Below are 23,237 nucleotides of genomic sequence, written 5' to 3'. Positions count from 1 at the left end.
GTCGGAAAGTCTGAAAGCTGCAGGTTGGTCAGGTGTGTAAAGTAGATGCGTCCAGATCCAAATTCTCTAGAATATTCTCCACATTCCTGCTCCCACACCGTCTGCATTAGCAGTGATGAAGACCCGACTGACTGGCGAGGTGGATCGAGACAGAAGCGTCTAAAAGAAACTCTAACAATGACCAGGACGAATCTGCTTTGTGGAACAGACTGAGAATCTGTGAAGTAAAACCTTCATGTTCAGCACAGACCAGAACAGGAACATGAAGTATTTTTGCTCCCTGCACCTGCGACACTGTGACATTTTTATGTTTTAAATAGATTATAGGATTTAAGAAGGATTTACATTTAGCACTTTAAAAAATAACGTGTTAAGGGTTTACATTTACATTTAGCTCTCCATGATAACCTGCCAACACTAGTATGAACTATGTTTTTACTTTATTATTTTAAATGTCATGTCCAGTTTTCTCATGTTTGAACTAAAAATTTCCAAAGCATCATAGTATTTTATTGTCTAACAGTCGAACACCATTAAACCTCAAACAAAAGGTTTATGTTGGTTAATACTGGTGGATTGTGGTGTGGCTATGAAAAAGCTATTGATAGAGAGTAATTATAAGGTGTATAAAGCCCATATACTGTATATAAAGATGGACAATGTGTCTCCACTTCCTCCCACAGTCCAGAAGTAAAGCCATAATCTCCCGGATATGTACGCTGTGATTGGACTATTTAGTTTGGCCCAAGTCCCATCCACTAACACGGAGGAGAAGGGTTTATTTCTATGTACTATTCTGCAGCTAGCCCCTAGTGGATGATCAAGATAATTAGGCTTTACTTTTTGTCAGTCCCATGTCACCCATCTTTATATACAGTGTATGATGCATCGCAACCAGGGCTTATGAGTAGATAGTGTTAGTGTGACAAAAATAGGTCTCTGTTAAAGAAAACATTGTTTAGATGATACAAAAGCAGGACTTTGTAAATTATGTATAATTAAATCTTTGATTGCAATTTCCAGTGTCTAACAGAAACATTCATATCTTAGCCCCCTGCCTCTCTTTGACGACCAGCGTCTCACAGCAGCATCATGTGTCCTAAACAGCAAACTTCAAACATTAACTCAGCCACATGGTCGGACTTGCTCGTTCAGTTTGAGTATACCGCTGCCTCGACTGAATGCCTGCATATGGAAGGCTGCTGTGAGCTGCATATCAGTGTGTTGACCATGAGTGAGTGTGTGTTATGCATCTGCATGTATTGCACTGTAGATGATAGGATGTGTGCGTGTTGATGCGTACGTGAGTGTGCATTTGTGAGCGTGTGTTTGAATCTGTGGGTCTGTGCAAGGCAGCACTGGAATAGAGGCAGTTGATTATTTGGCGTCAGTTTTATCATCTTGCTTTTGACTTCCCTCGCCCTGATTGATCACTTAATTGCATATATTCAGTATTTATTAACGTGTCAATCTCAGATTCAGCAGGCAGCTCTGCATCTGGCCCCCAAGGCAACAAATAGTAACTGTTCAAGTGGAGAGCAGCATGGTAGACACATCAAATATGTATTTGTTAATTAAGTGGTTTCCGTACACCGTAGTCTGAATGGCTGCCTCTTTGCTGCAGATAACATTGTGATAGTGTGCTTGTGTGAGAGAGAGAGAGAGATCAGAATCTGACTCAGCTAAACTGTGCCGATGATGCTGCCATCATACTGTCGACAAGACTGGGGAAGAAGATGCCGCACACACACACACACCCACTGTGGCACACACACACCCATAAAGCTCCCATGTATTTATTATCATTCACCTCTGCGCCCAGAACGTCCACCCTTCTCTCTCCGCTGAGCCATGCACCTCCTGCTCTTTCCATCCATCTTCTCTTTCATCTGTTCCTCCCCAGCTTGTTTACCTCCCTTGTCCATGGTGAGAAATGAGGCTGGTGACGTCCACACCAATGTTTGGAAATACCACTGTCACTATAGAAATGAACACACTGTTAGCTGACAGACTCAAAAGCAGCTGCTCTGTAAACAATGTGATGCAGAAAGGCAAAGGACTGTGGGTCCAACATTAAAGGTCCAGTGTGTAAGATTTAGGTGAAAAGATCTATTGGCCGAAATTGAATATAAAATAATCCTAGTGATGTGTTCACTAGTGTGTAATAACCTAAATTGTACAAATGGTTGTTTTCTCTACCATAGAATGGGGCCTTTATATTTATATACTTTATATTTACATTAAGAGTGGGTCCTCTCTACGGAGGCCGCCATGTTTATTATTTTTTTTTACAGTAGCCCTGACTGGACAAACACCTTTTGATTTTTTGTGACAACTGAAGGCTACCACAGGTTCTCTTTCATGGAAGGGGAGGGTGATATGAGGGGTATTTAGCTGCAACATGCAACTTTACCAATAGATGTCACTAAATTCTACACACTGAACCTTTAAGTTCTTGTTTAGTTAGACTCTGCGATATTTTTTCCCCTCACAGATGACGGGTGTCGTCTGATTGGATATTACATTGAGGTGTTGGCACCAGAGTCGAACCAATACATCAGCTATAGGCTGATATTACAGACTGATTTGATTACTGATCACTGATACTTTCATATCAATTGTTTCAACGTTTTGAGTGAGGGGTTTTAACCTCATCTTTATTTTAAAGCTGGATACATCAACAATATTGATAGAGACCCAAAAGTGTCAGATGTCAGAGATAATTCCTCAAAGGAAAAAGTACAGTTGAGATTCTTGAGTAACTTCTAGTAGAATATCTGTCCAGGTTAACGGAGTCATGCAGTCAGTGGCAGGTTGAAACTCATAGTTTGAGGACAGTAAATTAAGTCTGAATGGAGTCTGAATACTTCAGCTCCGCGTATATTAACCAGACTGATTGAATTATGGTCTGGCGTCTCGGATCCTGTCTGACGTTGATTCAAGCCCAGTTGGTCCGAGCCTTTGTTTTAAAGTCTGTGTTCAGGCATACAAATACGATAGAGCGATGCTTTCTCTCCTCCAATCTTGCACATCTTCACTCTGTGTTTCCCCATCTCTACCTCTCCCACTTATGAAGATGAATGGGAGCCTGACCCTGCACAGACATATTGCCGCTGTCATTCTCCTCTATTGCCTTCATCTTTTCAGCGCTTCTCCCTCGTCCGAGCATTTCTAACACCCTGTTTTTGTCTCCCACAGGTCAGTCTGCCTTTGTCATGCTGAGGCGCATGTGCTTTTGTTGACGCTGCTTAATATACCGTATGTATGATGATATACTGTAAGTGGCTGAGAAGCAGTTCTCTGACGTGTGATATGTAAACTGTATGCAAAGTGAATGCAGTTTTTCCACCAGCAGCTTGAAAAACTGTACCTCTGACTGTTCACATGCATGCATCTGTGCGTGTGGGTGTGTTTTAACACCGGCTGCTTTTAAAACTATGCCTCTGACTGTTCAGGGACCAGACATGAGTGTGTGTATGCGTGTGTGTGTTTGTGTGTGTGTGTGAGAGAGAGAGAGAGAGAGAGGGAGTTTTGTGCCAGGGCTGCAGTAATCAGTCCGGCCCAGCCCATACTTCCCTTGGCAGCTGCTGCAGGCTAAAACTGCAGAGTATCACACTGCCACTAGATGGCCATTTGGCCAATCTCACATTTAGAAACATCATTAACACATTTGAATTCAAAACTAGGAATATTGTACAGAATATTTAGTTTTGAAGTTAATAATCCTACACCGGTTTTCTGCTTTATGAACCTGCATCTTTAAATGAGTTGTTAATACGTCTGTTTACACAATACACTGGACATTTTCCCCCTTTTTGTCCAAATGAATCAAATCCAGTTCCATGTGCGTTATGTTCCCTGCTCTGCCTGTTTCTCATTCCCTCTGTTGCCTTGGAGAGTGTGTAGAATATTGCATTCCTGCCATTCACATGTCCTTAGCCACTTCTCTTCACCTGGCAGTGAGGATGTTAACCAGCAGGATGAATGGCACAATAAGGTTCATGCATTCCTCCCTTAACTTTTCCATCACTGAAGAGTGATGAACTGACCAACCTGCGTCATTATCTCAGCCAGGAACTTTGTTATATTGGTTTCCTGAAGCGTCAAACACGGCATGAAATATTGCAGCCTGAGCTCAGACCTGCTGCACACTCTGAGGTGCAGGTGTTGGACGAGTGATTTTCATCTGTGCCACCCAGATGTCCCTTTGATTTTTGATGCTTAAACCTTAAATTTATAACTGCCTCATCTGTGCAGTGTTAGGCATCATGTGAGCGTGTTAGAGGCAAAGAGAATAGAGGCCAGAGGAGGACAAAGAATGTGACAGGTTGAAGAAAGACAGCCGACAGACTGTCAGTGTTTATGTCGATCCCTCCCCCCCGCCACCACCACCGTCAGGACATGGGCAATAAACCGCCACAAGCGGCACACGTGGAAAGCTGGAGCCCTTTATCCTGCCAACAAGAGGGGCTCGACACCGGGTGCAGAGGGCACGTCTGTACCAAAACTAAATCAACCCTGTTACAAAAAGACAGGAGTGTGGCCTGCACTTTATAATGACTTGAAACAACACTGGGCCACAGAATGACAGTGAGACTCCCGTCTATTCAAGAGAATATATTAGACTCCATGCTGGCACCGAGCTACAGCTGAGGTGCTGTGATGATGCTGTGAGCAGCCAGTCTGCATCATATGCAACCCTGGTTTCTTTCTTCATGCCAATAGATATCAGTACACTGACCTATAATGGTTTATACACATGTTTTTCTGTGAAAGATATGTTATGCTTGATATTTTTACCTTAAAAATGTGCAATTAGTCGCCTAAAAATGTCTTAGAACGTCATCTACTCCTCTCGCCATGAAAAATCATAAATTTAGGAATATAGAAAAAGAATAATCTCAAAAGTTTAAAGGTTAGTTTTGTGTTTGCACTTCTTGCTTGTTATAATCATCCCTCCTGTCTACACTCACCTTAAAAATATCCCTTCCTAACAAACTAACATAATACACAGTCCATGTTCTGTACAACAATGGATTCCAGTGTCTGAAGTTAGTTTGGTCGTTGGCACTTTAAGTTGATCAAAAGAGTTTATTCCAAAGTCTATTAGTATCAATTTCATGCTTAATCTATCTACAAATTGTGTTTCTGTGCTGAGTTCAGACAAGTCAAGTATCTTCTTTAGTACATTTGCCAAACACTTATCTTAGCCTCAGACAAACTGAATAAAGAGTCTGAACACAGGGAATACAACAAGAATAAACCTCTTCAATGTGCTAATGTGCACTTGACTCTTGACACATATCCCTACCCAGCCAAGATGTCTTTCACTACAAAACTGATTTGCAGTGAAGACCAGTCCCCAAATAGTTGTTGTCGCACACTCATGCCTGTGCAAACACAATTTAAACTCAGATTCAAGGTGAGCATAGAGAAACCTTGGGGAAATCTCCCTCCTTTTACAGATGGATGTGAAAACAACATTTTAGAGCCCATCTGTACATTTGCGTCATCGCGGTGAAGTAACACATTTTTGATTGGAGGAGGACTTTTAGTCAGACCTCCAGAGAAAACCTCCATCATCGCTCACTCGATTGTGCCACACCTTAAGAAGGTCTTATCATTTGGGACCTGATAAGGTCTCCTCAGAGGAGTCGAGAAGAAGGCTGAGCCAGAGGAGGTTCATGTCACAGGGGAAGACATGCAGTCCCTCACCACAGAGGACCGCGGGATAATTTGTCATGTCTTCATGGACATTAGTGCCTGTAAACCCATGCCTCACATTCTTTGGCAGCGGAGCTCTCATCACTGTCCAAACTCAATGCTGTGGACAGGAGAGATGTCCCACGTGATGTTTTTGCCCAGGTCACGGTCCAATGGCACTAAGTAGTGCGTAGCCTCCTTTCCACACACCTCCCCTCCTCCCCCTCCCCAACGAGCATTTATCTCTCTGCATGGTTTTGGCATCGATGTGCTTTTCCCAGCATTTAGCCAGGAGAGGGAGAGAGGAGGGGAGAGGTAGAGAAAAGGAGGCCTTTTCAACCGGGGAATGACGGACGCTTTATTAAAAGAGGCAGGGCCTTTTCAGAGGCTGGCCCCTCCGTTCTCCCCCCGCCCTGCGTGTCTGGCCCATTGTCACGGGGCAGTGGCAGCACCCCCACCCGCCCCCACCCCCTCCACCAGGCGCTTTGTCACTGTAAGTCACCTCACAGACCGAAACAGACCCACTCAAAAAAAACAAACCCATTCTCCACAGTAACTCTGGGTTATTCTGGTATTGCCTGGTCCGTGAAGAAAAAAATGATTGTGTGAGTGTCACAAAACATACAGGGGACGCAGAGACGGGTGTGACAAGTGGGGGAAGAAGGGACGGGAGAAAGGAGGGATAAAGTTGGGGTGACACGGAGTGTTGGGGTGTAACAAAACGTGAAGAGGACAGATGAGGTGGAGAGTGTGGTGGAGAATGGAAGGAAAGAAAGATGGAGATGGAGGAGGGAAAAATAAAAGGACTTTGAGGTAGAAGGCGACTAAGGACCAGGGAAAACGGAAAAAAGTAACCAGGATGTTGGCAGGGAACCTGTGGTGCGAGTGTGGGGCACCCATTTGTTTTTGGCTGTGTGTGAAATGTGTGTCTTTAGATACAGACAGCATTCCTCCAGAGATAAACCCATGGGCCCCTCCACCCCCACCCTCCCCGGTCTCTCCACCCACCATGCTTACTCAAGTGTGTGTGTCTGGGCGTGTGTGCATGTGTGTGTTGGTGTTTACGTTGGACGGGGGGTCTGCGTGCCCGGTCCCGCATGCAGCACTCGCAGGGGGCAACAGAAAAGACAGCTGTGTGTTTGAGAGAAACAGAAAACGTAAGAAAGAGAGAGTGGAGGGCCGACAGGCATGCCAGTCAAGACCGTCACTTTTGGAGTGAGTACCACAAACTCTGCTGTTCTCCTGCTGTCCGTCTCCTCTTCACCTTCCTCCGTCTACACTCTCATTCTTTCCCTTTTCACTTTCTCTCTCTCTCTTTTCATATACCTTTCTCTACCAATCAGCTTCTCCATCACTCTTGTTGTGTTGATGTCTTTTTTTGTTTTTGTTAAAGTCTAAAAAAAAATCCATGGTTGCATTTTTTTCTGATGTAAAGCACCTGCAAGTGCTTCCTGTCTCTACCACATCAGACAGTGATGAACCAAGACTTCCATCACTTGATTTCTCTCTCGTACATGAATGTATTGATATTTCTCTTTTTTTCTTATTCAGTGTGTCTCTCTGTTTGCCATCTGTTTACCAAGTAGTACTCTTGTTTTTCGTCCCTTCACGTCCACTGTTTTAGAGACTATTTGTTCTGAATTTACCGTCATTTCTCAGATTGACACTGGCAAAGATAAATGAAAGACAGGAAAAAAGAGATGCAGGTCATGGACGCAGACATTGGTCCTGCTTAATTCGAAAGTGATGTGTCACTTTCTTATTGCAGACTAACGTACTATTTAAAAAAACACAAAAAATTGACTGAGCATTAAAAACACAAAGCGAGCCATAGTGTACAGACGCAAACAGAAACTTGATCGAACTCTTCAGTCGGCGTCTCCCACAGGGAGGGAGCTCAATTTCTTTGAGAGTATCTCTGAAAGTTGTGATGTGTGCACGTCCAAGATTAGTGTTTTGTGCGTGTTGGTGTGGGTGTGTATCATGTTCTGTTTTCCTCCTTAATCTTGTTTTTGACTTTATTCATTCCACTGTTTGACGTTCAGATTGTACCATGTCAACCAGGATTAGCTGTGGTAAGTAAACCAGAGGTCAGTAAACTGATTAGCGGGTCAATTAATGAGATGCTTTTCAGCGTGGCTTCACCAAAGACTATAGACTTCTTAATCTACTGAACCAGCCGAGGTAATGGCAGCACAGGGCACGAGATCACAAGGCCCCGCTACGTGGATTTGAACATGAGCTAATTTTTTTGTCAACGGGAGTTTACCTGAGGTGATGGAAGACGCCGTTTGTTTGAGGTTTTAGTGTCGATGCAACTCGTAGAAATGTCTCTGTCGTGTTTATAGTGAAGCAGTGTGTGGATGTACTACAGTCAATTTACAATACTGTCAGAAAACTTTATTCAAAACTCTTAATTTCTTGCATTTTATAGCATTTTATAGTTTTTTTTAGTTCCCTTTTTTAGTTCCATCAGTATTCATGACTCAGAAGAACAACGGGAAGTGTCTTGAAACCAAGTCTTGGTATTTAATTTAAAGTTTTACTCCAGTATCTTAAAATTCTTAATGAGATGGTCAGAGTAATTGTCAGTACCAGCCCTGTTTTACATTCACTAATGCTTTAACGGGGTAGGTGGCACTAATTTCAACTACTTTTAGTTTTACTGTTAAGTGATGACATTTATAATAGACCATATTTTATGAACAAATTGAATGTTATATAGGTAAATTCATAAACTGAAAAAGTAGTGAGCCTTTATAGCAGTCAAATGAATAGATCTGATGTCTTTAAAATGTGATAAAGAAGCATTTAAGCAAAGTACAAGATCTCAAAATGTTAGTTGCTTTCCTCGTGTGTGTGTAAAACTTACTTAGTTCAGAGCTAGACATTAAGTTTTACAGATTTAAGAGCAGTCCATTATTTTGACAGAAGTTATATTCTTATTTATTCTCTATGACCCCACAAATGCTTTTATTCTGTATGACTATACTGTTGTGCAGTAAAACAGCATGTTTACAATTTGTTGGTCCCATGCTCCATAGGTTTCAAACTATCGCCACCTTATGGCTTTCACCCTCTTTGTCATCCCCACAAGAGATCACAGTAACCATGACAATCTCATCTACAGGCGCCGAGGCTGCAGCAGGGCCAGATATAAAGAGACAATGAGTATGGCAGGGACAAACAGTGGGATACAGAGGGGGGGAGGCCGGGAGTGTGAGAAAGTAAATAGTAAAAATAGGATGCTTCATACAGGGAATAGAGGCAGACGGACTAATGGTGGCATGAACAGACAGATTTACATACAGATAGTGTTTAGTAGGAGGAATGTAACAGTTTCATCCCAGTGGCCTCGCTCGCTCGCTTCCTGTAAATGTGTCCAGGGTTGAGCAGTCCCACGGGGTCTCAGTCGGACTGACTCTACACTTACTAGATCTCCGTATCCGGCAACAGCCCCAGCCCGCTCTACCTCTTCAAACAGCCGCAGAGATGAATGCGGTGATGGAGGCCTAAGGAAAGAAAAGGACAGAGAAGCAGAAAATCAATTTCCAGAGAAAATGCAAGTCAGCAGAAATGGGTGATGAAATAGCTGTTTAAGCACTCTGCAGGAAATTTCCATATCCGTTGTTAGGTGTTCCCCTAAAATGTCTATAAACCGTCAAATCACGCCGTTTAGTTCAAACACATTAGTACATAAGGTTTAGGAGAGAAAAACAGCAGGCAGAGGGTTGTGCATTTTCTCATTTACTGTTATTTAAAGTTCAGGACATTTTTGCAAGTCAAGCAGGATTTGTGACATGCTGAACACACGTATACGCACCTTACTTTCACCTTTGTGTTGGCTGCACAAAGAGCTGTGGTGGCACTTAAAGTATTTATGATTTGCACCTGGTGCTGCGTCTGCAACATCACGTGTGTGTACATGTGCGTGTGTGTGTCAGAGAGAGAGAGATTCTGTGTTTTGCGGATTTGTGTTCATTTTAATAGAAACACTGAGATTCTCTGAAGCAGAACGTAGATCCATATCCCAGAAACACCGCCCTGGTCTTTGGCTGACAGATTCCTTCATCGACATTCGGTAGCAGAGCTCCAGGCTTTATGTCTCGATTGCATCGTCTATTGGAAGTAGACCTGGTGCAGATTTAGACTATGATGTGACCTGTCTAGACTGTGAGGACACATTAAAACAGTAGATCCTATAAGTCTTAGTGGTTAAATGATTACAACTTTTCTCTCTTTCTGCTTGTTTCAGAGATTTCTGTTGGGCAAAGCTTCCATGTCTTGAAAAATTACTTAAATTCAAGCTGCAAGTGGGGAACAGCTTCTTCTTGATCCATATGAATATAGTCATAGGCTTGAGTAAATAACCCTCATATATGTAATATATAACCCTAACCCTTTTTACATATTATATCTCATACAGATGGAGAGATAGCAAACTGCAGTTCTAACATCCATTTTCAGTCCCACTGTGGACATAGAACAGCTTGTCCTCAAATCCGGATCTTTACAGTCCGATCACAGAATCTGTTTTAAGATCGTCAGTCTGGTTTCTGCAATCCAGTATCACTCGCTTCCCCCTTTACACACACAAACACACACATTCAATCTGGTTTCATTCAGAGTCATCACAAACACGCAATCGACCCTCTGGTGACAATAATGATCTTTCGGGTCTAGCTGTACGTTGCAGTGGATCCTCGTGGCCTGGACGTAGATCTCAGACGTCCCTCCTCACACGCTGTATGTACACATTGAGTTTTCAAACACTGCAGTCCACCAGCGAGGCGGTGACGTCATTCTCTCTGCTGCAGCACCAGCAGAGGAGACAAGCGAGGGGGGAGAGAGAGAGAAACGTAAGAGGCACGGGATGGAGAAGGGAAAGAAGGCAACAGGGAAGGAAAACTGAGATAAGGATGAAAATAGAGGGAGAGTTCAGAAGAGAGGGTTTTCTGTGAGGAGATGAGGGGAATAACATTACTTGGTAATTGTTAGCGCATCATGATGAGGAGCCTGGTGCTGTCTCACCCTGAGGACAGTTGCATGCAAATCGTTGGACAGTCTGTGTTGATATTGCTATTATTAACCGTATAGCTGCTTAACAGGTTATTGTGTTGTTTCCATTGTTGCAAACAGTATGATTAATGTGCTCGCTCGTTTCATGCTCAGCCCCCAGAGCCTGAAGCTTGTCTGCTCTCTATGGCAATAATCAGAGAGGGGCTCATTCATCTAAATCATACCAGAGTCCGACAAAACACAGCAGAGCGGTTACCACAGGACTTTTCTACACTGCTCTGTATGTGTTTTTCCACTGGTATGTTCCGTTTGCACTGTACCTGTTTACGTCTGAGTTAGTGAGGGTGTGGTTCCCCTGCATCTTTATCTCACCACACCACACATACTTAATGACGCAAGCACACGCACGCGCACACACACACAGAAACATGCACACACACAAAAACATGCAGGTTTGACGAGTGGGGACGCCTCATCATGATGAGAAAGAAAATCTGCTGTAACCAGCAACCTCCCCCCGGAGTCTTTTCTGGGGGATTAGAGTCGTCTTGTAAACTACAGCAGGTTGCAGTGGTCTGAGTGCAGAGGGGGTGGGACGCCTGTAGAGGGGCCTCTGTCGGGGTCAGTGCGGTGTTACCATGCCACCATGCTGAGAGCATGTATGTAATGTGAAGTTGTGGGTGTCTCTGCGTCAGCTGTATTTGCTCCTGCTTTGATGATGGGGTTTTTCCTTGTCTCACCATGGCAGAGTGTGCAAACATCCCATGCAACAATCTGCTGCAGTGTGCATAGCTTGTGCCCTTTAATATTCCTACTTAGCTTTAACAAACACAAGTGAGTTAACAGTGTGAAAAAGGTCAAATGTTTCAATTATGAAACATAAAATCTATTCATGTATTGTATTTATAGAATATTTTTTATTGACTACGTGCATATAGCCCAACTTATATAGGCTACTGCAGAACATACAAATCTTATGGAATAGATTTTTTTTTTCATGTGGGTCCCCCTTGTAATGCTATATGGACTCACACACACACACACACACACACACACACACACACACACACACACACCTATCAAAAGAGTTGCAGTCACCATCTGTAAAGAGTGTTTTGTCATTCAAATCTTTATTCAGTGCATAACTTAAAGTGTGTGTGTTTGTGTGTGTTTGTGTTATACTGCAGAATGACATGCTTCTCAATTGTCTGTGACTAGAAGCTAAAAACAAACGTTTACTGGAGACAATGACTCCGAGGCTCCACATGAGTCAATGTTCTCACACAAAAGCTCAGGATTTATGACTTTGCACACGAGATGTTCCGTGTTCTACTATATCTGATAAGTGGGAACACTTTATAAATGTATAGCCATCCCAGATACGAAGAAAAAAACTGTCAGAGGTTGTTTTGCTACTTCAGTCAGCTGGAGGAAACTTTTCCTTTTAAAATTCAGATCCTGCCATCGCCTCCTACTTTTATTCTTCTTTTTTTTAAGTGACCTCTCTCTTTGCCCGGCGCTCTGCCACTGGTGTCATGCTGAGTGTGTGTTGTGTCATTTGTTGCTATGCCTTTACTCCAGGCATGTGGATCTTTTCTCTCTCTTTTTCATTCCCTCTCTGTCAAAGGACGACCAACAACCCCGTCACAATAGACAGCACAGCTTAAAGCTCTGTGTTATGAAGCTGAGAAAAGCGGTTTCTTTGGCGTGTGTGTGTGTGTCTCTGTGTGTGTGATGACAGCATTTGTTGTTTTTCATTTGAATCAGAAAACCATTCATTAATGTCTGCAGTCGTGCATAAAAGCATCCGCTGAATGACTGGATGGGTGTTTGAGTTTTCCTGACCAGCATTCTGAGATAGCTGGTTAGATGAAGGGCAGGGATGGAGACGAGGAGTGAGGAGATTATGCAGATGAAATTAAAAGGTGCAGGGTTTGCCGCAGTCGAGTTTCTCCCTGTGGTTCTCCCTCGGCAGATCCCGCTCTCCCTCCTCTTCTCTCCCCCCCTTGTGCCGCATGAGTGATCCTGTTTCAGCAGCACCCCTCCTGGCTGCCTGTGAGAGGCATGAAGCGCTCAGACACTAACAGAACGCTGGGAAAAAAATGTGCCATGTGCCGGCCCGTGAGCCAGGACTCACCAAACTCTCTCTCTCTCTCTCTCTTTTCTCCATTCACCTTGTGTGTCTCTTTCATTCAGACCGACACACCAGGGACTGTCGGTATTATCACACTTGCCTGAATAAAGAGCATCAAATAAACCTAGGAACAATTTTATGGAGGTTTTATGGAAACAAGAGACCAGTTTACATTCTGAGTGCTATTTCTACATCACTGGCGTGCCCACCAAACCCCACAACATGCAAAACTCAAGGTACAAATGCAGATTCTCAAATTGCGCCTACCAAAAATACCAGGGAGGAATGAAATGAGAGGAAAACTGATGGTTAACTGCTCGCTACTGAACGTTTTCAGTCTTAAAATGCTGTTTTTAATAAGAAAAATAATAACCTAACTCTGTCTCCCTCTCCATTTTCCCTCTCTATTCCTCTACTTTATGTGCCTCTCACTTTCTCTTACACCCCTTATCCCCCCTCTCGTTCCCTCTCTCCGTTTCACTTATAGGCAGATGCTGGCAACAGTTTTCTCAGAGCGGCCCGTTCTGGCAACCTGGACAAGGCCCTGGACCATATCAAAAACGGCATTGATATAAATACAGCCAATCAGGTGAGAGAGCTGCACACTCCCCAGAGTGAAATGGGTGGAAAGTTATAACCTGTGACTGGAAAACTCATCAGCCAGTGAACCACTCTTTTTAATTCACATATTCATTTTTTGCCTATCTGCAAAAATGATCTTCAGTTGTACTCGTGCATAGCGGAAATAGAAACAGAAATATTCAGTATTCTTTTGCCCACAATTGAATCCTGCCAGGATCTAGTCTTCTTTCTCACTATCTGCCAATCTGAGTAAATCAAAATTCAGGAGGCGGCTGGGCTGCCCACTTTTTATTGAAAAAAAGAACAGCAATGTGTGAAAGGAAAGAGGAGTTAATTTATTTACAGTGAAATGATGAGCCATTTTACACTGTTGTGATCAGATGTAATCAGAAAAATGACCTGAAGTACGCTTCCACATCTGTTCCACATGGAAAAGTTATACAACAAATATATAATTTATTTAAGGGTTTAGTTAATAACAGTTTTCTATTGCTCATATACTGTAACGTATATTACCATTTGTTGTAACAGTATTTCTATATAAATGTGCCTTGAGTGTCCAGTGTGCATGATGTGTCTGAGTTGACCACTGTGCCCATTCATCTGCCTGTGCACTCAGTCATGCACTGTACTACATGAGCATGCTCAGGTAGACTTAATCAGTGGCTGGAGGTGACGGGTGGAGTGTACATAGTCTCCGGGGGAGGTGTTAAATGGAGCAGGATCTTCTCCTTCGCCCCGTCTCCTCCATCCTGCCTCTTTTACTCTGACACTTGTTCCCAGAGTGTCCAGGAGGAGGCAGCGCCAGTGGGCTAGGACCACCGCCTTCAGGCTACTGAAACAAGTCCTAACACTGTGTGTGACAGAGATTCATGTAGCTCATTAATCTAACTTAGTCATGGTTTCCCTTGCATTCACTAATGCTGTCCCCAACATTTTGTTATTATTGCTGCTAATGATTCTGTCAGGTTTTCTCTGAGGTCTATTCATAAGCCTCATAACAGACCCCACAATGCAATGGTGTCACAATTCATTTGTAGTGACTCTACAGTGGCCATTGTTGGGAAATGTGATGGGAGACACCTCATGGATTAAAAATGGAATTACATGCATAAAGTATGATTCCAGAATATGCAAGATGAATTCTCTTGGTTTCATTGTTTTGATGATATCCATCATATTAAATTGAGTGTTTGGGTTAAAGTGATGGTCTACAACACACATACACATTTGCACACATATTGTTTTACAGTTTTGCACTTCAAGCCCCTATAATTGAAATATTAGCTGGCTTTTTGTTCATAGAAAAATATAACTGTGAAAACTGGTGCAGTGTACTGTTTGTGTTGCTGTCAGTCAAACTACAGTCTTTTGATTTCACCACCAGATGGCAGCAGAATTTGGATTTTACAAATTTTGCCCCGGCTCACTGCAGCATAAGGACAGTAAATGTCGGCTATACTATTTTATATATCTCCACGTTCTTACTTTATAATTAAAAACACAGGTTCAATACCCACATGCTGCAACTATTGATTTCCATTATCATTAAGGTTTAGATGAATTTCTCAATGAATCATAAAAAAAATCTAATAATAAGGTGGCCATCAAGTCCAGGCCAAAAATATTTTGTTCAGTTTAATTTCGAGACAAAAAAATTATCAAACATCTTTACATCTGAAAATATAGAACCAGCTAAACTAAAAACTACTGAAACAATAGTTGTAGAATTATTTTCTGTCTACAGACTTTTGCTCTACACTTATCGCTGTCCACATTTTGTTTGGTGACACAGAGCAACATGATAATCACATGAAAACAGTTGCAGACCGTCACTTTAGCACTGGTTTGTGTTTGTCCTGATGCTGGTGTACAGAGTGGTGTGTGGATTTGACTGTGGCGGTCGTGTTGCTGTTCACATGTCTGACCTCTGCCATGGTTCACTCACCAGCACGCTGCCTTTTCTCCTCCTCCCCTGACTGTGTTTTCTCTCTTCCTCTAAACCCTCACAACTTCCCTCTCTCTTCCGATCGGGTCACTGGTTTACTAACTCACCTTCCGTTCTATTTTTTTTTGTTCTATTTTTTTGCCTTCCCCTCCTCCATCTCCTCCCTCTCTCCCCTCCCTCCTTCTCTCCTCTGTCTGCAGTAGAGTGATGGTGTGCTGTGGTCTCCCCCCACTCAGAGGAATAATATCAGTGGTGTGGGAAAGGTCCAACCTCACATGTCCTGTGCGGCTGAAGGAAGGCTGTGTGAGGTCAGACCTATTCCACACGGCTTGTATTCTTCCCAGCCACGAGACCAGCGGCCTGCCATCCCCCTCCCGTCCTCCTCTTCCTCTTCCACCTCCTCCTCCTCCTCTCCCCATCATTAATCAAATGAAAATGTTCACATCCTGATTTTCATCCCCGTAGATGTCGTTTTTGCTAATGACCACTTTGATTCTGAGAGTGCTGCATGCCTGGTGCCTGGTGTAAGTATTTGCCTGCCATGTTTTGTGAGTTCTTCAGTCTCTGTGATAACAAGCCCAGTTGTTTCGTTTGGCATGGCCTACATGCGTTTGTGTATACATGTGGTTGTTTCTTTGAGTTGAGAGAATATTTGTATTCCAAGTGTGTTTCGGACCCTTCAGTGTGAGGTCTGCTCTGCTCTCTCACTCAGAATGGGCTCAACGGGCTGCATCTGGCCTCTAAAGAAGGCCACGTCAAAATGGTGCTGGAGCTACTCCACAATGGAATCGTTCTGGAGACAACCACAAAGGTAAAATCCCCTGGAGAAGAAAATACTACCCACCTGTTTTGTAGCAAGCACAATTTGTCTGAGAATCAAAATCTGTGAAACACTGAAACTTGCTCAACCTGCTCAAATATGGCCCTCTATTCATCCATCCATTCATTATCTACACATCAAGTTTGCATGTTCTTTTTTTTTTTAATACTTTCAATTTATGGTTGTGCTCATCCCTGTGTTTGAACAGAAAGGGAACACGGCCCTGCACATTGCGGCCCTGGCGGGGCAGGAGCAGGTGGTCGCAGAGCTGGTTAACTACGGGGCCAATGTCAATGCTCAGTCCCAGGTGAGATTGAGCGCTGCTCTCGTGGCGGTGTTCACAGGACACACTGAGGCCATGCGTCAATACTATGTCAACTTTACTGTGAAGCAATTCCATCAGTTAACATTGGTCTTTGTTCCTATATTTCTGTTTGTTTCTTTTCTCTGTTCATCCTTGTGCGTGGATCTGTGACCGTCCTCCTATCTTTCTCTTGCTGTGCTTGTGTCCCCTCTGCTGCTGTTTGTGTGCGTGCGTGTGTCTGTGTCTTTCTGAGACAGAAGGGTTTCACTCCACTCTACATGGCTGCGCAAGAAAACCATCTAGAGGTTGTGAAGTTTCTTCTGGAGAACGGAGCCAATCAGAGCATTCCAACTGAGGTATCAAAGAATTGAGAGAAGAGCAATCTTCTAAACCCCTCAACCCCATCCTCGCTGATCCGGTCTTGCTGTGTTCTCATTCTGTTTTGTGCTCAAAAGCCTCTTTCCTCACATCTCTCCAATTTTCTCTCCCTGGGTGAACCTGTCTTCTAACCTCCTCTCCTGTGTGCTTCAGGATGGATTTACTCCTCTCGCCGTGGCTCTGCAGCAGGGACATGAAAATGTTGTAGCCCTGCTCATCAACTATGGCACCAAGGGAAAGGTCCGCCTCCCCGCGCTGCACATTGCGGCACGCAACGATGACACGCGCACGGCCGCGGTGCTTCTGCAGAACGACCCCAATGCTGATGTGCTCAGCAAGGTGTGTGGGTGAACAGAACCCATCGCTGCACGTTTGGTGTCCTTGTTTGGTTTGTCTTTGTGTTTCTAAAGTGCAAAGGTAATGAGAGTGACGTGCACTCACCCTGACGTGTCCTTGCAGACTGGATTCACACCCCTCCACATTGCTGCACACTATGAAAACCTGAATGTAGCTCAACTGCTGCTCAACAGAGGAGCCAATGTCAACTTCACCCCAAAGGTAGAGAATAACTGACAGAATGTGAATCTCTTGTCCTTGGTCTCGTGTGTCTAAGTGCATGTGCATCTCTGTGCAGAACGGAATCACGCCTCTGCACATTGCAGCCAGACGGGGGAATGTGATCATGGTCCGTCTCCTGCTGGACAGAGGGGCGCAGATAGATGCCAAAACCAAGGTACAGCAGACACCTATCCCACTGTTTCCTAAACTCTTTGATTCACTTAATGCCTTCGATGCATCATTAACTTAATTACGGACATTCGTCTCTTTCCAGGATGAGCTGACTCCTCTGCATTGTGCGGCCAGAAACGGTCATGTCAGGATTATAGAGATCCTGCTGGACCATGGGGCCCCCATCCAGGCAAAGACCAAGGTAAACCATCTGTTGTAGATACATGAAGAAAAGGATTCACTCCTTCACTGTTTTTTTTACTCTTTAAGTAATGAAGATATAATATGTTAACAATTCTTTGTTAACGTGTCTTAAAAAAAAACTAGACATACGGAGGAAAAACCCATTGCTAGCCAGTTAGTCAGCTGGCTATTTTTTCCTTCCACTGTTTTAATTGGTGACTTGTAATGGATCACGATTAATATTCATCACCTTCTACTACACAGGAGGATTATGGGACAAAAAATTGTTGTCTTTAGTTATTGTTTTGATTCAGAGACCCTTACCGACTGAGGTTACATATTGTACGTTTAAGTTAAAGTTATGGTTTGTTAAGGCTGTTGTTTGTTTTCACTACAAGATAAATTACTTCCTGTTTTACCAAGGATGAGAGAGTCAACACGCTTTCCTTTTTTTTTGCAGAACGGCCTGTCTCCAATCCACATGTCAGCGCAGGGCGACCACATGGACTGCGTCAAGCAGCTCCTGCAGTACAATGCAGAGATTGATGACGTCACACTGGACCACCTCACTCCTCTGCATGTGGCTGCACACTGTGGCCACCACCGCATGGCTAAAGTACTTCTGGACAAAGGGGCCAAACCCAACTCTCGGGCACTGGTCAGTGACAGACACTGAGGTTAACACACAGTTAATGCACAGTTCTTTATTGTCTTAGTGGTGATAACTGCTCCTTTTGTTTTTACAGAATGGTTTCACTCCTCTGCACATTGCTTGTAAAAAGAACCACATGCGTGTGATGGATCTCCTGCTCAAACACTCTGCATCATTAGAGGCTGTGACTGAGGTGAGGGATCAGGAGGAAGAAAAGGAATGAGGATCATTTATCTAAAAAAGGGTTCAAAGTAAAAGCACCTCAATGTGTGGTGGTGCTTTAATAAATCTAAAATTCTTCTAATGCTGCTCTCTTTCTGAACAGTCGGGCCTGACCCCTCTGCACGTGGCATCATTTATGGGTCATCTCAACGTTGTGAAGATCCTGCTGCAGAAAGGAGCTTCCCCCAGCGTCTCCAACGTGGTCAGTTCCCATCTGAATTTCCAAGAGCCACACAAATGACCAAATGACATTGTAGTGTTGCTGTTTGTGTGGACTCTGACTGTGTGGTTTGTCTGTGTGTGTGTGTGAGCAGAAAGTGGAGACTCCTCTCCATATGGCATCTCGGGCAGGACACCATGAGGTGGCAGAGTTTTTACTGCAGAATGCTGCACCGGTGGACGCCAAGGCCAAGGTAGAGCTTTCACACAGCACCATCTGTGTATCCATGGACACGTGCAAAAGATTCCTCACTGACATATCATAAATGTGCTGAAAGCCTAGTTTTGATAAATGGAAAATGGACAATATTTATGTGCCACTTTGTCAGTCTTGTTGACCACTCAAAGTGCTTTACGGTACAAGATGCATTCCCCTATTTACACATACATTTATACTTCTATGTGCAGTGATTTTTCTATTACACACCAGTCACACACTGTCCGCACAGCCGTCAGGAGCAATTAAAGGCTCAGTGTCTTGCCCAAAGCAGACTGGAGCAGGGATCAAACCAGCGCCTTTCTGGTTAGTGGTCGACCCTCTCTAACTCCTGAGCCACAGCCATGAAAACTTACCTTTGCTCTCCTGAAGATTTATGCGGCAGAGCTTTGTTTCAACACAGCCTCAATTTGACTGGTAGTGGAGATGACAGTGAAGACACTAAGAAAATTTAAGCAGGATGATAGAAGACCGTTTTTCAGGTGTCTAATACACTAGGCTATGTTACATTGCATCTCAAGTCCTCTCTCCTCCTCCTCCAGGACGACCAAACCCCTCTGCATTGCGCTGCTCGGATGGGCCACAAGGAGATAGTGAAGCTGCTGCTGGAGCACAAAGCCAATCCCAACTCCACCACCACAGCAGGACACACCCCCCTACACATCACTGCCCGGGAAGGTCATGTACAAACCGTCCGCATCCTATTGGACATGGAGGCTCAGCAGACCAAGATGACCAAGGTAAGGCCTCCATTCTGCATATTCCACACACCCAAAGCAATATCTTCCAAAGTCAGAACCTAAGTCATCCATAACGTTGTGTTCCCTTTGCTGCCTCTACAGAAAGGCTTCACTCCGCTGCACGTGGCCTCCAAGTACGGCAAGGTGGATGTAGCAGAGCTGCTGCTGGAGAGAGGAGCCAACGCTAATGCTGCAGGGAAGGTAAATAAAACAAAACGGTCTTGGATGTGTGGGAGGAAGGATGTAATGTAACACATGCTGATGAAGGTTTCATTCTGTTTTCACAGAACGGTCTGACTCCGCTGCACGTTGCTGTACATCACAACAACCTCGATGTGGTCAACCTGCTTGTCAGCAAGGGAGGATCACCGCACAGTGCCGCCAGGGTAAAAGAATAAAAACACAAATGCAAACACAATCCGGAATGTTTAGTGCTTGTTTCTATTTCTGACCACTCGTCATGTGTGCGCTCCAGAACGGCTACACTGCCCTGCACATTGCATCCAAGCAGAACCAGGTGGAGGTCGCCAACAGCCTGCTGCAGTATGGAGCTTCAGCCAATGCTGAGTCACTGCAGGGGGTCACACCTCTCCACCTGGCCTCGCAGGAGGGACGGCCCGACATGGTCTCCCTGCTCATCTCCAAACAGGCCAATGTCAACCTCGGCAACAAGGCAAGAACAATGAAAGAATGATTGAAACGGGTATTTATTTTAATTTGTACTGTTATAATGTCTGACATTTGTCCTCTGACTCCTCTCGCCTATAGAGTGGATTGACCCCTCTCCACCTGGTGTCTCAGGAAGGACATGTTGGCATCGCTGATATCTTGGTGAAGCAGGGAGCGTCAGTCTGCGCTGCCACACGGGTAAAACCCCTTTCATGGCCCTATAATCAAAACAAAAGAAAGAAGAACTAGAAGAGGTCTCAGAAGTGAACTCTACTAAGGCCCAACAGTCCCCTTATATCCAATCAAGCTGCACAAAATTGTAGGCTACACACATAGATATCATATAGAGTTTTTTCATCTAGATCCATACATTATTCCTTGGCAAATTTGTGAAAACATAAAAAAACACAATGTTAAAAAGTAAAAAAAAATATTCCTGGATCTGCCCCCTGATCCAGGTCTGCACCAAAATTGAATGGGTTCTTTCCTGACCGCTAACACATCCTTCCAATAATTGTCCTGGTAATCCGCCCAGTATTCTTTGTGTAATTCTGCAACTAACAGACAAACAAACAAATAAACACATAACCTATAACATAACCTCCTTTGTGGTGTTAAAGGGTTTTGACCTATTACGGTTCCGGTTTTCACCTTAAACTGAGGTCAGGGTTATCAGTGTAGAAAATACTTCAGTAGCGGATAGCGTCTTAGTTCCGGTAGCACAAATAGCCTGATGATGTCACGGCAGAGGGTCGTGTTACCATCAATACAAGGCAGACCCTAGTGAGACTCAGATCATTCACACCCCTGGTGCATTGGTTTTACAGCTGTGTATTGACATAGAGTTGAGATTAGTAGTTTGTAATGATTAATTTATGTCTTAAATTATATAATGTTATCAGAAGAACAGATCCACAAACTACAGCATTAAAGAATGACACCTATTGGACAGTATAGGGTTTTTATAGGATTTTAAGTGGTAGTATTTGCTGTAGGGCTCTTGTATTGCACTTTATTATATACTGTAAATGTGAAACAATTTGATCCACTCTTTCTGAATGTTATTTTTATTATTGCTTTCTTTTCAAATTTAATCAGTTGATGTAATATTTAAGACGCGTGACCACAAATAGGATCAAATCTACATAATGGGATCAAAATGTGGTTAAGATAATAAAAATCCATAATGACAATAATGCTGTATGACATTGATGATTTTCTGTTTCTATTATTTCTCTTTCTACTCTCAGATGGGTTACACCCCTCTCCATGTAGGGTGTCACTATGGCAACATCAAGATGGTTAAGTTCCTCCTGCAGCAACAGGCCAATGTCAACAGCAAAACAAGGGTGAGTGCCACCTTCTGGTTTTGAACAAAACTGCAACAGAATTGGCACAGAGCAACACCGCGTCAATGCATCGGGTCAGAGTAACATGATCTGCTGTTTGTTTCAGAAACATTTCAAAAACAGTTGTGGTTATAAACTGTTGTTTTTTACTAATATCTATATGATGATAAATGTGTTGTGATTAGAAATAGTCTATTCTAGAAAGTCTGGCCCGAAAGATAATTTCTGCTCATCTCAGAAAGTTGTGAAAAAGCATCCATCATAAGTTCCTGCAGCCCGGTCGACAAGTGGACATTTACATTTTGCTTGTTTTGCATTGTCTTTGGTCGCTCGTCCAGCTGGGTTACACTCCTCTGCACCAGGCGGCCCAGCAGGGACACACAGACATTGTGACGCTGTTGCTGAAGCACGGAGCTCAGCCCAACGAGATCACTACAGTGAGCATGAACACAACATCTCTGCCCTCAAGCTCTTTAATAAGTTTGGTTGCCAGTGATCTGATCAGTCTGCCTCTCTCTCTTTTTGTTAGAATGGCACTTCGGCCCTCTCCATTGCTAAGAGGTTGGGCTACATCTCTGTGATTGACGTCTTGAAGCTCGTCACAGAGGAGACGGTTTCCATGGTGAGAAGTTTAGAATTGCTATTACCGTCTCTCGGTTCAGTCCTAGCATTATGTGACCATGATAATCACATGGAAATACTACATTTTTTCTCTTTAGAAATCAAATCTAGAAATCAAGTCGTATGTGTAACTGGTTCTTTCTCTTCTGTTCCCTGCAGACGACCACAGAGAAACATCGCATGAGTTTCCCTGAAACTGTGGATGAGATACTAGACGTTTCTGAGGATGAAGGTAGAGCAACAAAATTGTCATTATATTACTAGTCTGATTTTATTATGTTTAAACTCGTCAGATACATTATGTGTATTTCTTCAACTCTTTTGCCCTTTACCCTTTTTTAGGAATTGCACAGCTAACATTAGGTATGAATGTCTCTTTCTCTCTTCGTGCGGCATTCATAGGTTGTTGTAATAAAGTGTTTGGCTCCATTTCAAGCGCACTCTCTCCATCTTTACCTCTCTGCCTCTCTCTCGCGTCCCCTCTGTGGTGGTGCTCACTGTGATGGTGGCTCTGGTTTCTCATTGGCATGCTCCCATAGCACCCATGTCTGTAACCTCTAAACGCCCCTTTGATAACACCCTCATCCTCTGACTCTCCAGGTTATATAACAGCAGTTCTTGTTTTTACAGTCATAGCTTTATTCAGTATCAGCCCTATAATCATTGTTACCGATATCACATTTAAATCAATTGAATATTTTACTGCTTTGTGAGCATTATTAGTTCATAGTGGATTCTTCAGTCATTC

At 43.6% G+C, this 23,237-nt stretch overlaps 1 protein-coding gene across 3 annotated transcripts in view; it reads left to right on the top strand.

Annotated features, from left to right (window-relative positions):
* The window catches only part of ank1a (ankyrin 1, erythrocytic a), an 85,476-nt gene that overhangs the window by 37,007 nt on the left and 25,232 nt on the right, over positions 1-23,237 (top strand). For 2 of the 3 annotated variants that reach the window (XM_035165860.2, XM_047341305.1), the window contains exons 2-23: positions 13,344-13,445; positions 16,099-16,197; positions 16,415-16,513; positions 16,768-16,866; positions 17,042-17,227; positions 17,348-17,446; positions 17,523-17,621; positions 17,721-17,819; positions 18,261-18,458; positions 18,547-18,645; positions 18,778-18,876; positions 18,989-19,087; positions 19,653-19,850; positions 19,953-20,051; positions 20,138-20,236; positions 20,326-20,523; positions 20,619-20,717; positions 21,770-21,868; positions 22,207-22,305; positions 22,398-22,490; positions 22,649-22,721; positions 22,832-22,852. In XM_035165860.2, the coding sequence (XP_035021751.1) occupies positions 13,344-13,445; positions 16,099-16,197; positions 16,415-16,513; positions 16,768-16,866; positions 17,042-17,227; positions 17,348-17,446; positions 17,523-17,621; positions 17,721-17,819; positions 18,261-18,458; positions 18,547-18,645; positions 18,778-18,876; positions 18,989-19,087; positions 19,653-19,850; positions 19,953-20,051; positions 20,138-20,236; positions 20,326-20,523; positions 20,619-20,717; positions 21,770-21,868; positions 22,207-22,305; positions 22,398-22,490; positions 22,649-22,721; positions 22,832-22,852 (2,455 nt within the window). Of the gene's footprint in view, positions 1-6,715; positions 6,919-13,343; positions 13,446-16,098; positions 16,198-16,414; positions 16,514-16,767; positions 16,867-17,041; positions 17,228-17,347; positions 17,447-17,522; positions 17,622-17,720; positions 17,820-18,260; positions 18,459-18,546; positions 18,646-18,777; positions 18,877-18,988; positions 19,088-19,652; positions 19,851-19,952; positions 20,052-20,137; positions 20,237-20,325; positions 20,524-20,618; positions 20,718-21,769; positions 21,869-22,206; positions 22,306-22,397; positions 22,491-22,648; positions 22,722-22,831; positions 22,853-23,237 lie in introns of those variants that run through there. The other variant, XM_035165861.2, reaches the window with a different exon arrangement.

The sequence above is a fragment of the Hippoglossus stenolepis genome, chromosome 9 (genome assembly GCF_022539355.2).
Source record: "Hippoglossus stenolepis isolate QCI-W04-F060 chromosome 9, HSTE1.2, whole genome shotgun sequence".
NCBI lineage: Eukaryota > Metazoa > Chordata > Actinopteri > Pleuronectiformes > Pleuronectidae > Hippoglossus > Hippoglossus stenolepis.
The sequence above is the reverse complement of the archived record's forward strand: the minus strand, read 5'-3'. Positions and strand labels throughout refer to the sequence as shown.